The following is a 15,040-nucleotide window of genomic DNA, read 5'->3' as shown; positions in this document are numbered from 1 at the left end:
GGGGGAGAGGGACATGCCTGGGCAGTGCCCCCACAGTGGAGGCAGGGAGGGTGGGCTTTCCTTAGTAGGGTGTGGGCATGAGGGGGTTCCCCCTGTCCATAAGGAGGAGCTTCTCTGTTATTTTTATTTTGTTTGTATTGGGAAGCCCTTCCGATCTCTTGAAGGCTGACGATATGGGTGGGGTGGGCTGTTGCACTAGACCCGCCTCCAGGATTTTTTTGACCCAGTGTCAAGAAGTGTGAGGGGGTGGGGGGGCAGGGAAGCCGGCAGAGGAGTGGGTGGTCTAAACACCGCTTTTTCCGCCTGAGTTGACACTTTATCAAGAAAATCCTGGCCATGGTTACCAGTCAGCCTCCAAGTCAGTCGGTGCAGGGCTTTAAATCTGTTCCAGACAGGCCCTGCAAATGGATAGATATTGGAGCTCTGTCTCTCAGCTTTGGGTTATCCAACAAGGCACTTGTCTCTGGTGTGCGTGTATGGCTGCCTCCCTTCAGGATGGGTTATTGGGTCACTAAAACCCATCTGCCACACAGAGCCAACTGGCTGGTATAACCTGGTCATGAATCCTACCAGTGCGACATCCTCTCTTCAGGATACGCCACACTGCAGGACAAGAGGGAAATGGGTTCCCTGTTGTGACCTGTTATTTATCAGTGATTCCTGGCTAACACCGCTCAAGAAATTTTCATCGTAAGATGAAACAAAGAGTTTTATTTGATTACCTACCTGATACCCAAAGCGTTTCTGAATTTCTATCAGCTGTGCCAGCTGAGCTCCTTTACTGCCCACTAATGCAGCGCACTGGCACATTTCCTCGGAGAGTGCCAGCACCAACCTCAAGCACTCCGGCACCACAGGTTCCTGGAACTTTCCAGTCGGAACGACGTCTGGAACCTGTCGGCCACTTACATTTCTAATCAAAGAAAATATTAAATATTCAAAAGTGGTGAATTATTCTTTGCAGGAACAATGTACACATCTTTTGGTTTACTGAAATAATTTACCTGTAATATAGTTGAATTAAACCCCAACCTTGGGTAGTTAAGTTCAAATGATAGTTGGCCACACAGACAACGGTTTTGCTTTCCCAGCCCAATCCACTGTACAGCGCAGGACAAGCACTCTTGTCAGTTCTTACTGTCAGATTAAAACGCATTCCATCTGTCACAGGAACAAATCATCATTTTTGTGCATTAGCACTGATGTTTCAAAGTCTGAAAAATGCATTGCACTTATAAATTGTAAGCATGTCATATACATTTTGACCGTTTTCACGTGATGATCAGATATCTCTGATTTTTACTCTTGTGACCCATTTAAATCGCAGCAGCTAATCTCCCACCCGTTCCAGGCAGGCAGTCGATGTTGAGCTGAGGCAGGTTTTGTGGCCTGGGGCCACTCCCAGGAAGTAGGGAGGGAGCCAGATCAGTGGCTGGGCCATCCCTGTCGGGGTCCCATGGTAGCTGGGTTAGCTGCGGAGTTTGAGGCAGGAAAAGTCAATGCTTTCCTTCAGCACCCACACTAAACCTTGTATCAAAATTAAACATGGAGCGCGATATAACGAAAATGAACGAGAGTCCCATGCCGGGTGCATTTAGCCGAGTGTTTCTCAGTTCTGGCGGCATCGAGAATTACCCCGCTATTAAATAGTGCACTGCTTTAATTCCAGGCCTCGGAAGGAACGCCCCGCCAAGGTCACATTTAGTCCCATTTCCTGCACGAAAGGGCCCTGCTCGTCAGTGCAGGAAGCGATGGGGGTGTCATTTTTAAATGATACCCGATCTCTAGAGCTCCCCCCCCCACCTTGGCCTCCGGACCTGCCCAACGCCCAACTCACCAATAAGGGGCCAGCCCAATGCAGAAGGGTAGGGCACCTCCTGGACCGATCCCTGGCACAGGCAAGATGCCATCTGGGCACCTTGGCACTGTCAGGGTGCCAGGTTGGCAGTCCCCAGCTGGAATCGGGGTGCCAGGGTACCGCCCTGCCTGGAGTCTGACCACCCAAGAGCCCTGATCACCTCGGACACCCCCCCCCCCCCCCCCCCCCCCCCACCAAAGCGCGGGTACACCTGGTCCACGTTTGTGGAAACCAGTGCGAAACGAGGCCGGCTCAGGGTCTCTGAGGCGAGGCCGTTAGGTCCCAGGCACAGGATAGAACCAGTGTAGAAATATTCAAGTGAGACTAACTGTTCACTTACAGAGAAAATCTGGATCCTGACCTCAATGGGCGGGATCGAGATCGCGACGCCTTACGAGGTGTGGCGAGGCTGGTAAATTTCACGAGAGGCCTCTCACGAGATTTAACGGTCTCGTCACATCCCAAGTTGGGGGCGAAGAGGCCAGTAGATCGTGCCCATGTCTTTTTTGGGCTTACTCTAGTCCTGATCCACTCCATATGATGGGTTGGGCCTGGTGGAAAGAAAATCACTGATGCCCTCCTGTCTGCTAAAAATGGCCTTCAAACAGAGTGCCCATATCATCATCGAGGCACAACATGCAGGTGTTAGAGGGAACCGTACGCGTTTTGGGCATGAGTGTGTGAATACCAGAAACCTCCAACTACTGGCGGGTAAGTCTGGTGATTTTAACTTCTTGTCTTCCCATAATGGTTGGCTGTGTGGAGTTAAAGTCAACCCTTTGATTATATATTTCTGGGAAAGTTTGCATCCATTCTCTCCTGACAGCATTGATTCTTCTCAGTTTGAAATTCTGCAGCCCTCCCATCGCCTGGCTCAGCGGATTGTTCTTCACGTGCGAATCTCGAAGTTGAGTGTCAGGAAGAGTTTAAAAAAATATCCTTTCACAGTATGTGGGCACTGCTGGCTAGGTCAGCATTTATTACCCATCCCAGTTGCCTTTGGGAAGGTGGTGGTGAGCGACTTGTCCTTTTAGATCGTAGTGGTTTGGAAGATGCTGACGCCGTTGTTGGTGAGTTGCTGCAGTGCATCTTGTAGGAGATAGACACTGCTGTCACTGTGCATCAGTGGTGGAGGGAGCGGATGTTTAAGGTGGTCCCCTTCAAGTGGGTCGCTGTGTCCTGGATCTTGTCAACCTTCTTCAGTGTTGTTGGAGCTGCACTCATTTAAGCAAGTGGAGAGTATTCCATCACTCTACTGATTTGAGCCTTGTCGATGGAGAACAGGCTTTGTGGGGGGGGGGGGGGGGGGGGGGGTCAGGAGGTCAGTTACTCACTGTAGAATTCCCAGTCTCTGACCTTCTCTTTTCGCCGCGGTATTCATATGGGTAGTCCAGTTCAGTTCTGTTTAATGGTACCCCCCAAGGATGTTATTAGGGTGTTGGGGGGGAGAGGGCGGGTGGTAATTCAATGATGGCAATGCCACTAAGTCAAGGAGAGATGGTTGATTTGCTCTTGTCTTTACCTGTGAATATAACTCGCGACTTATCAGTCCAAGCTTGAATGTTTTCTTGCTGCCTATTGACATGGACTACTTCAGAGCTGCCTGGCAATTAAACCTTGGATACCTTTTGCCCAGAGGAAGTTCCTGTGGTCACCTGTTATACTGCTTGGACGTGCACTTTCCGTGGGACGTTGGACAGAGATCAAGGGCAGGATTTTGTCATTTGCGTCAGGACCCCAATGCCGAGGCTCTGGGAGGGATTAGCAGCTTGCACTGTTTGGAAACAGGGGCCTGGCAGCGGTCTTCCCTCAATTGTCCAATGAGTGACCCAGGTGATGGGCTTATTGCCCAATTAAAAATTGTGGGCCCTCCAGCTTGGAGGTTTATGGGCTGGTTTAGCTCAGGGGCTAGACAGCTGGTTTGTGATGCAGAACAAAGCCAGCAGTGCGGGTTCAATTCCCATACCAGCTTACCCGAACAGGTGCCAGAATGTGGCGACTAGGGGCTTTTCACAGTAGCTTCATACTTGTGCCAATGAAAGGTTATTATTATTAAGTAATTGCGCTTACATTTCATGAAAGTAAGAGAGAGGTTGTTTCCATCTTGAAGCACCCTGTCTCCAACTGTTTAAAATTCAATGTTTAAAAATGGATTTAGCAGCCAAGCCACCATGATAGAGGAGAATCCCCTCCACAGGACTCTGTGGCCATACAGATGAGGAGCTGTGTGGGGGGATGGGGGGGGGGGGGGGAGGTGCGATGAGGAGCTGTGTGTAGGGGGCGGGGGTACAGAGAGGGGGAGCACCTCAAAGTCTTTCTGCAAAGCTGCCCCCCAACCCACCCTCCACCTAACTCCCCAATCAATCTGCCACTAGGAAGCCATGTAGGGTTGCAAATTCTAGCTTGACTCCTTGCTGGTCCTCCACACCTCCCAAATCCGACTGCTCGACTTAATCCAAAGCTGTTTTTATCCTCCATCTCCGGTAATTACGAAACTATGAAAAGTGGCAAAATTGTGAAGAGCACCTTATTTTAGAGCTTCTAAGTTTCTTTCTTCGTGGCCAGGATTTTACGGCCCCATTTCAGTGTGTCTCTCCCGGAGGATGCAGCAAGCCATTTAAATTACCATTTACTTCGGCGGGACCCTAATATCCCACCAGGCAGGAGGGGCCATAAGATCCTGGGCCATGGTTTTACAGGCAGCAGTGCAATAGATATGTCTTTATTTCCTGGATGGTTGACACCCTTGAGGACAACTCAGCAGCCAGGGGGTTGGGGGCAGCATAGGCTCAATGCAATTCCAGTCAGCCTCAAACAGTAGATCTGAAATAGCCTTTGAATCGTCTTTATTAGCTACCTGCTGATTGTATGAGGTGAGCCCTTTAAACGTCAATCACACCTCTGGGAAAATGGCCCAACTCTGTGCTCGTCATATGGAGCTGGAAGTACTGTCCCCATTCTCACTGTATAACCCAGAGCAATTAAACCCAGTTGGTGCCCAACTAACCGGCTGTTTGACTAACGCAGGCAGGGATGTTAATCTGAAACCATCAGCTCTTAGGTAGCACTTTTACCCACTAGGCCATTGGACAAAGAACTTTTTTTTTAGTTGTTAATATCCCGGTCGAAATGGGACGGAAAGTAAATGCAAAACTCTGTCAGCCTTGCTACTTCGTAAAATTATTATTTTTCTCGCTTTTAAAAATGGACAGTTTTCAAAATGGCTCCAGCTGATGACATGCTTCTAGTTTCTAGCAGTTTAATCCTTCATCATTTTTTGGGCCTTGGTCAGTTTTTCCCGGTCCATCCCACACTGCGAATGTTTTGCAGCAATGGGAGATGGACTGCTTGGTGAAACCGGCCCCTCAGAGACCGGGCCGCCATTTTGAAAAGGTGTCCTAGTCTCCATGTGAGCGTGTGGGTACCCCCCACCCATGGGCATCACCCCACATCTCCCAAAGGGAGGACAGCCACTATGAGGTCACTTAGCGGCCCTCTTTTCAGGCCTCTCCACCTCCCCTTTCAGCCCCCCCTTTCAAGACCCCAACTTTCACCCCATCAATCTTTCAGAGGCCCCTTCATACCCACACTTCAGCACCCCCCCTCCCCCACCCCTTCATATCCCCCTCATCCCCCTTTCATGGGCATGGCTTCCATCAGGCCCCGGCCCTTGGTAGTGTCACCCCGGCACCAGGGCACTGCCACCATGGCATTTTGGTGGCACCCCTGCCAGAGTGGCAGTGCCACCTGGGCACGTTTACAGTGCCGAGGTGCCAGCCTGATGCTGCCAATTGCCTGTGTGCCAGAGAGAGAGCCAGGATGCCACCTGCCCTGTCCCTGACCACCCAGGGTCTCCAATGGCCTAATGAAGATCTGGATCTTGCCCAGTGAGGGCAAGATCCAGATCGTGACATCTCGCAAGATCTCTACCAACATCGACCAGGCGTACCGGCATTTGGGGGGGTTTTCCCAGGCAATCGAGGGCCCCTGGGTGGTTGGGCTCTGGGCAGGGTGCTACCCTGGCAGCCTGACACTGCCAGGGTGTCAGGCTGGCAATGCCAGGTGCTTGAGTGGTATTTTGCCTGCACTAGGGATCGGTCCTGGGGGTGCCCTGCCGTTATGAGGTGGGGTGCGGGGGCACGATGACCCTCTTATGCGTGAGTTTGGGGAGGTCCGGAGGCTGCGGCGGGGGATCTCAAAATCAGGGCACCATTTATCACTTCCTGCACTGGCGCGCGGACCTTGTTGGTGCAGAAAATGGGGCTGAGTGTGGCCTCGGCGGGGCATCCTTCGGCGATGCCCCGAAATGAAACAGCACCCCGTTTGTTAGTGAGATTGTTTTTGGCGCCGCTGGTGCCAGGAATACTCGGCTAAATGACGGGACTCGGTTTCATTTCCTAAAAAATGGGTACTGGTTCCTAGAAACTGAAAGTCCAGGATTTTCCGGTCCGACTGAAGTGAATGGACTTTCGACTGGCTCACCTCACCACATCCGTTGTGACGGAACCCGTCGCAGCGAGGCGGAACATCCCAGCCTTAAACTGTCCAGAATATTAGGAAGGGTGAAGTGAACGAACAACTTTCTCCGCATCAGAATTTAGAAATTCACGAACAAGAGAAAATCATTCAGCTCAATAAAGCCCGTTGATGAATTTAGCCATAAATGCCGATTCACATTTTAGAAATATAGAAAACAAAAGATGGAATAATTTGGTAAAGGAAGACATGACAGAAACTTGGACATTGTTGTTGTTGTCTCGAAAGGATGAATTCTGTATTCTCAAAAATGCTGTTCAATTATTGAAAATTACAAGTGAATTCAAGTGCCAATATGTCTTGGGCGGAATTCTCTGATCCTGAGGCTAAGTGTTGACGCCGTCGTAAACACCATCGCGTTTTACGACGGCGTCAACAGGCCCCCAGGATCAGCGATCCTGCGCCTCACAGGGGCCAGCACGGCACTGGAGCGACTCGTACAGCTCCAGCTGCCGATACTGGCGTCAAACGGGCGCCGCGGGTCTGCGGATGCGTGCTGCGGCCGCCACAAATTCGCGCATGTGCGTTACAACCAGCGAGAAAGCGCGCATGCGCGCTAGTTGCCTTCTCCGTGCTGGCCCGGCGCAACATGGCTGAGAGTTACAGGGGCCAGCGTGGAGGAACATAGGCCCCCACAAGGAGAAGCAGGCCAGCCGATTGGTAGGCCCCAATCGCGGCCCAGGCCACGGTGGATCACCCCCCCCCCGCCCCCCCCCCCCCCCCGCCAGGGTCGGATCCCCCCTCCCCCCACCTCACGCAGGATGAACGCTGAGGTCCCACCGGGTAGGACCACACGTGAACGGCACCGGCGGGCCTCGGCCTATCTCGACAGTCACTCGGCCCAACGCTCGTGGAGAATCGCCGGGGGGGGGGCTGCGTAGAGTGGAATCATTGCAAGAGAATCGGCGGACCGGCGGCAAAGCGTGTCGCGTGAATCGCGCCCCCACCCCCTCCGCGGTGATTCTCCGACCCAGCGCATGGTTAGAGAATCCCACCCTCCTCTTCTCACCTGCTGTGAAGCTGATTCTGTACAGGTCGTCAATGATTCCGTCATCAGCGATTTCTGCTAAAGAGGCGTCCGACCAGTCAATCCCGGCCTTCCTCCCATTTGGAAACATCACATAACCTGTATTCATACTGGAAGAACATCATCGGATATTTACTCATTGAATGGGTTCAATCCTCTTTTGAAGTTTATCTGGACTATAAAAAATGCAAGTCATTCCCGACACGTATATCTGCACTGTTAAAAGAGAAGTCAGAAGGATTTCACGATGTCTTGACACTAATCAATGTCAAGAGACTTGGAAAAGGAATGTTAATCAAGATTTGGGGAGGGATGTTCTGGCTCTTCCAGACAGGGGGGATCTTCTGGTTCTGCTGAAGGCAGAACCCCCCACCCCACCCCACCCACCATGGCGAGTTACCCAACGGTGGGATTGGTGAAGCACGCAAGACCGCCGTAAATAGCGGTGGGGCCAGAAGACCCTACTGGCAACCAATGACAAGCCACCTTGGCAAAACACACCACCTGGTGGGTGAGGGGTGGGGGGCAATGGGGGCAAAACCCTCAGCCTTGGTTTCTGAAACAATAGGCCAGTGCCTCTTACTCAGGGTCCGACGCCGGAATAGAAGACAGCGACAGTGAATCAAACAACAAACTTAAACATAACAAAGTTCAAATGGCACCAATCAGACAATTCATACAATTTATCTTCTCGCTTCAGACTGCCAGATAATTATCCTTTCGGCTGTGATCTACCTTATGCAGACACTGAAGCCAAATCCTGGGAATGTCAGACTGACACCCCTTAACATATTCCTTCTCCCTCAGAATGTGAGAAGATGGAAAATTTAAAATGTTGGGAGAATCTGTTTAAAAATGTGTCAACCTAAAGGAGGTAGAAGTGGAGAATCAAACTGTTCTCTTTTGATAAATATCAAAATATCACTGTCAACAGATGTAACAGCAATAAAATAGCGTGCCGAACATTAAAGATCCATTAGCTGCTCCCAATTTCATGGTTCATGCAGATCCTTGAAGTGAAATACAAGATATATTTTAGAGTATGTCTAATACTTACTGTGTGATGGTTGTTTGAAAGGAGACGCACAGCAAATTTACTGATATCCCAGTCTGTGGAGAGAAAAATAGCTTGTTCTTTTACTGTTCAGAGTCCCAAGTGAAGTGACTGTAGCACAGGACACCATAAGGGCTATAAAGGGCAGGAGAGATGATAAGAGAAATTAAGTGACAACAAGGTTTTCATAAGAATGTTGGAGAAAAGGGACATTTGAGATGCTCACGGTTTTGAAAGGATATTAAACAATTGGGGGCAGCGCGGTGGTTAGCACAGCTGCCTCACAGCGCCAGGGACCTGGGTTCGATTCTGACCTTGGCTGTCTGGATGGAGTTTGCACTTCCTTCCCGTGTCTGCGTGGGTTTCCTCCAGGTGCTCCGGTTTCCTCCCACAGTCCAAAGATGTGCAAGTTAGGTGGATTGGCCAAGCTAAATTGCTCCTAGATGGGGTTGCAGGGATAGGGTGGGGGATTGGGCCTAGGTAGGGTGCTCTTTGAGAGGGTCAGTGCAGGCTCAATGTGCTGAATGGTCGCCTTCTACACTTTAGGGTTCTATGATTCAATTGGAATTAAGTACTGCTGCAGGAAAGGTAAAATTATATACATGCTTCAAATTCTTCACAATCTTCTAGAAAGGTTTGCGCTTTGAAATTGTGTTGTCTGTAAAGTAGCTCATGCTTAATTCACTCTGATCCAACTTCTTTGCCCAATATGTACATGAACATAGTTGTTAACCTGTGTATTTTAAACAGTTAAACATCTTCATTAAAATAAATGAATTGCATCTCAGGTTATTAGGCAAGGTAACCTTCACGCAGTTAATGTTCAAGAACCTAGGGGGTGGTGTTCTCATGAGTCTGCTGCCCTTGTGCTTCTCGATGGTAGCGGTCGTAGGTTTGGAAAGTGCTGTCTCGGGACCTTTGGTGATTTCCTGCAGAGCATCTTGTAAATGGTAGACGCTGCTGCCCACTGTTCTCTGATGGTGGGAGGAGTGCAGCAGGAGCGGTTTGAGGAGCCAGTCCACTCCAATTAATGAAAAGTGGCACAGGGGTTCATTCTCAAGGGTGAATGGAGTCAGAAACAATTGGGAGTAAGTGAAAACCAGCAAAGCAGAGCAGACACAAATTCTAACACAGACTTCAGCTGAACCGAATTAACTCTTGTGGTTAACAGAGATGTGAAACTTTTTATATTTTCCTGATTTGTCACCCAAGCCTACGTTAGGTGAGCAACCTAACTGAAATAATTTCTTCAACATGAGAGGAGAGTAAACTCTTAAATCAAATCGGGTTATTATTGCTTCATTATCATTTTGTTCTTGTTAATAATTAAGATTAAATAATATAATTAATGTCTCAAAGTGCTCGTATGAAGTCTACTTCTATGTTAAATTTGTTTTCTAATTCAATCGTTTTACTGCTTGACTGCGAGTAATGGTATCATGGAATTTACAGTGCAGAAGGAGGCCATTCGGCCCATCGAGTCTGCACCGGCGCTTGGAAAGGGCATCCTACCCAAGCCCACACCGCCACCCTATCCCCATAACCCAGTAACCCCACCTAACACTAAGGACAATTTGGACACTAAGGGCAATTTAGCATGGCCAATCCACCTAACCTGCACATCTTTGGATGTGGGAGGAAACCGGAGCACCCGGAGGAAACCCACGCACACGCGGGGAGGACGTGCAGACTCCGCACAGACAGTGACCCAAGCCGGGAATCGAACTTGGGACCCTGGAGCTGTGAAGCATTTGTGCTAACCACTGTGCTACCGTGCTGCCCCGGTGCTGGACAGGTGTAAGACCAGACGATATCTGTAGTTCCCAGCAGGAATAAGAGTCTCAGAGCAATCCATACATAGAAAATAGAAGCAAGAGGAGGCCATTCGGCCCTTTGGGTCTGCTCCGCTATTCATTGTGATCATGGCTGATCATCAAGTTAAATACCCTGATCCCCCTTCCCCCTATATCCCTTTGATCCCTACAATAAGCACAGTTATTTTAAATTAGTTGTTAACTTCCTTACTTAAAATAAGTAATTGGCTGTTTAAATTATGCACATGAGAGTTTAATATGCAAGGCACAAATAATGATAAGAGGGAATAATTATACAATGGCGGAAATTAAACTCAACATGGAAATGAGAAGCAGCTCTCTGAATTATCTCTAAAACCAACCATTTAAAAATTATAATCTCTTACCTCAAAGTGTACAATAAACGCAGAGTAGCGATAGATATCAGTCCACTTCCAAATACCTAAGACGTTTTGGGAACAACTTTAAAGTCTCAACATATTGACACAGAAAACGTTTCTTCAAGGCCGTATGAGATCATTATTGCATCTAATATTAAAATCAAGTTTTGGCATAATATGAATAATCCAAGCACAATATTTATGTGAAAATAGACCATATATTCAGGGTCAGCGTTTTTACATTTATATGACATATGTTTCCAGTAAAATTACAGAAGAATTTAAATGTAATTCAGCAGATTTTAAACAACCAATACAATTCGTTAAAATGTTGAACCTAAAGCATTGGGTAATGAAACAGTTACATTTTCTTACCAGAAGAATGGCTCCTCAACCCCCTCAGCAAAAGCTCCTTCCTGTCATGCCCCTCAATTTCTAGTTTCCCGACAAACTGACCCCACTGTTCGTGGTGCGACAATTGTTGGCAACACCTAAAAGTACAGTGAGTTACATAGTGATAGAAATTGTAGCACAGCCAATTGAATCACACCTGCCTCTTCAACACTTCGAATGCTGTTTTCTGATCCCTGTCACAAAACTCCTTGGAGTCACAGCCCAGACTGTGTTGCTCGAGTCTGGAGTGGGGGCTCACAGCGCCAGGGTCCCAGGTTCGATTCCCACTTCGGTCACTGTCTGTGCGGAGTCTGCACGCTTTCCCCGTGTCTGCGTGGGTTTCCTCCGGGTGCTCCGGTTTCCTCCCACAAGTCCCAAAAGATGTGCTTGTTAGGTGAATTGGACATTCTGAATTCTCCCTCTGTGTACCCGAACAGGTGCCAGAGTGTGGCAACTAGGGGCTTGTCACAGTAACTTAATTGCAGTGTTAATGTAAGCCTACTTGTGACACTAATAAAGATTATTATTATTATCACAGAAAATCTGAGAGATGTTAATTTGACTGACAAATCTGAAACCCGGTTTACAAGGAGCTGGCTGGCAGCAGAAGGTTGGTGAGCAATTTGTGAATCTCCCTCATCATTGAGCAAGGGGAATAATATCCACTGGTGCTTCACAGCGGCAGATGGATAATGGATGCCAAGTCACGAGACAATTTAGGAAGAGTGACTTTGGTCAAAGAGATGGGGTATGATTTGGTCAAAGAGATGGGGTACATCGCGCCCCGACTTGATGTCGCGACGAGGTCGTTGAATCTCGCGAGAGGCCTCTCGCTGGATTTGTGATGCTCGAGACGTCTTGCAAGTTTGAACTGAACCTCGCAAGATCTCGCCTGCGTTAGGGACTAATTACCTCCCCAATGAGACCGCGACAGGGCGCCTTTATTAACTTGGAAAATCCCAGTGGCAATATAGTGAACCCCGGAACAGGCAGGTTCCGGAGGAAGCCCTCAGTGTCGGCTCTTCCTAGCACTGTGACCCCAATCCTGTGGTCGAACACACTTTCTCTGGCAATGGAGGGAAGAAATAAAAGGTCGCACACAATTCCCTTGCAGGTATTGTACGGCTTCCACTTGACGGCACGTGTTGGTTGCTCCGAAAGAGTTGAATCCGGTACAGGAATTCCTGTTGGGAGGGAAGCTTCGTACACCCCCCCGTAAGACCCGCTGTAATGGCAGCTGGGGGTAATTCCCAGGCCACTGGAGACCGCCAGGTGGTCGGGGACAGAGCTGGGGGGCATTCTAGAACTCTCTCTGGAACCTGGGAACCTTGGCACTGCCAGTGTGGCACCCTAACAGGGTACCCAGATGGCACTGCCAAGGTGGCAGGCTGGCAGCATGGCAGAGTGACAGTGCTGGGGTGTTCGGGTGGCAAGTTGGCACTGCCAGGGATAGGGCCTGGGGGGTCCTTACCAGTTGGAGGTGGGGTGTGTTGGTGTTCCTGGTGCCTTCCCAAGATTGCCGGGGGGGGGTGGGGGGGGCGGTCAGAAATGGGGGGGGGGAGGGGGGGGAAAAGAGTGCTGAAGTGGGAAGGAAGATCGGGAAATGGCTCTACATGGGGCCTTGGTGGAGAGAAACTCCCCGCGCCTCCAAAAAAATAGCAAATTGCCATTGCACTGAAGCCTTCGAGAAACACCCCGCTAAGCCGATCGATATCGGCTTAAATCGGATAAATTTTTTCCGGTTCAATTGCGGCCGTGGCGATGAAGGAGCAGAAGGAAGTGGAGGGGCTTGGGAGGGAATTTCAGAGACTAGAAACTGGACGTAACTGACAATTGCAGAGCAAAGAGAGGGAAGTGATACACATAAAGTCCTAGATGGTTAAACAAATTATCAAGATAGGCAATGACATGGGATTTAAGCACAAGTAAGAATATGCTAAAGTTAAGACTTTGTGGGGTGGAATGAGGTTGTGGGTGATCTCCATACATCAGTGAGGTCAGACGACTTGAGTGCTCATGATTTTCCAATGTCGATATATTAAAGATGTGGAAAGAATCGCAGACAGAAGAGATCCAGTAACAGCAATTTGGATGAAGTGAAGTTTCTGGACAAGGAGGTTAGGCGCCTCCCGGAGAGCATTAGAATAATTGAATCTGAAAGTGCCAAAGACATAACTGAGGGCTTGCGCAGCACTTGTGCATGGGTAAGTACGGAAATGGGTAATGGTCTGGTGTCCAAGTGACATCATAGAAAGTCTTAGAACATACAGTGCAGAAGGAGGCCATTCAGCCCATCGAGTCTGCACCGGCCCACTTAAGCCCTCACTTCCACCCTATCCCCACAACCCAATAACCCCTCCTCACCTTTTTGGACACTATGGGCAATTTAGTTTAGTCAATCCACCTAACCGGCACGTCTTTGGACTGTAGGAGGAAACCGGAGCACCCGGAGGAAACCCACGTGGACACGGGGAGAACGTGCGGAATCCGCACAGACAGTGACCCAGCAGGGAATCAAACCTGGGACCTTGGTACTGTGAAGCCACAGTGCTAACCACTATGCTACTGTGCCGCCCTAATTATTATTCAGCCTGCCACAGTGAGATGGGAGAGCGATGGACAAGGGTGTAGAGAATAAATGGAATGGTGAAGACAATAGATTTGATCAAGAAAGGCGACGAGGAACAATGCATCACGAACACAGTAAGCACGTGTAACAAATTATAATGTAGTACAGCACATTACTGTAAAAATGGAGAGTTTAAAAACTGGCTTATAACATGAAGCGGGATTCTCCGTTTCAGAAACTAAGGGCGGGTTTCTTCTTCCCCTTCACCCGATTTCAGGAAATCCCCAGGCTGCCAGCAAAACGAAGAATCCCTACGGCGGAGAATTCAGCCGAAGTGTTGATTCCGGGACTGAATCGGTGGACTTCTACGACAACTAAATTGCCGCCAGTCCCGGAGAAATTCAAGATCCGGTAATGTGCCAGCACCAGCGCCACGTGGAATACGATGGATTCCAAAGAAAAATGGTGTCAGAATTACCAGGGTCAGGATTGCCGCTCAAGAGGCTGACAAGCTGCAGCCACCTATTAGCACTCTACCGCAACCCCCCCCCCCCCCTCCCCCCCCCACCCACCCCCCACCCCCTTCCCCCACATTCACTCTCACCCCAGCCAACAGGATGGCAGCAGGGAGAGCAGCACCCCGGTTTGCAGACGGTGAACTTGTGAGCCGTCTGGACGCCGTGGAGGAGAGGTGGGCCACCCTGTACCTCTGGGTGGGAAGGAGGCTGCCACCCACCGCCGTTTCCCCGGGTCTGGCACTGGTCGCAGAGGCCTTGAGGGTCGTGGGCCCCACTGCAAGGACCGGACAGCAGTGCCGGAAAAAGCTGCACAACCCCTTCAGGGCGACCAGTAGGCAGCACTGTGCCCTTGGCACCAAACCACGTCCTGCACACCTGTAACCCCCCCCCCTACGTGGAGGGCAACCAAACCCCACCCAATGGCAGTGTGCTCACTCCCCACCCTCCAACACATGCCAGCACCCATATCGGCTGCCATGGCTGGGTGTCCTGGCCACAATGGCCACCAACGTCCCAACCCCTGTGCTGCCCGTGTCTCACACTGCGCATTGTCTGTTCCCCACCCCCACCCCCGCAATAGAAGGCTACCCACAGCTATCGTGAGAGAGTGAAGACTGGAGGGGGACCGTCGGACCTGCGGCCTCTCACCGAAGTGGAGCAGCGGGTACTGGACCTGGTCAATGAGCCTGGAGAGAGGGCAGTCATAAGAACATAAGAACTAGGAGCAGGAGTAGGCCATCTGGCCCCTCGAGCCTGCTCCGCCATTCAATGAGATCATGGCTGATCTTTGTGGACTCAGCTCCACTCTCCGGCCCGTACACCATATCCCCGAATCCCTTTATTCTTTAGAAAGGTATCTATCTTTATCTTAAAAACATTTAAAGAAGGAGC

General features: G+C 49.9%; 1 protein-coding gene across 1 annotated transcript in view; it reads right to left on the bottom strand.

Moving 5' to 3' along the window:
* Positions 1–15,040, bottom strand: part of LOC140384791 (rifampicin phosphotransferase-like) — a 123,137-nt gene that overhangs the window by 90,129 nt on the left and 17,968 nt on the right. The window contains exons 6-11 of the mRNA XM_072466781.1: positions 11,045–11,160; positions 10,676–10,731; positions 8,479–8,531; positions 7,404–7,531; positions 1,005–1,161; positions 727–913 (exon numbers count right to left, since the gene is read on the bottom strand). Coding sequence (XP_072322882.1) covers positions 727–913; positions 1,005–1,161; positions 7,404–7,531; positions 8,479–8,531; positions 10,676–10,731; positions 11,045–11,160 — 697 coding nt within the window. The remainder of the gene's footprint in view (positions 1–726; positions 914–1,004; positions 1,162–7,403; positions 7,532–8,478; positions 8,532–10,675; positions 10,732–11,044; positions 11,161–15,040) is intronic.

The sequence above is a fragment of the Scyliorhinus torazame genome, chromosome 10 (assembly GCF_047496885.1).
Source record: "Scyliorhinus torazame isolate Kashiwa2021f chromosome 10, sScyTor2.1, whole genome shotgun sequence".
Taxonomy (NCBI): domain Eukaryota; kingdom Metazoa; phylum Chordata; class Chondrichthyes; order Carcharhiniformes; family Scyliorhinidae; genus Scyliorhinus; species Scyliorhinus torazame.
This window is presented reverse-complemented; position numbering and strand designations above follow the sequence as displayed.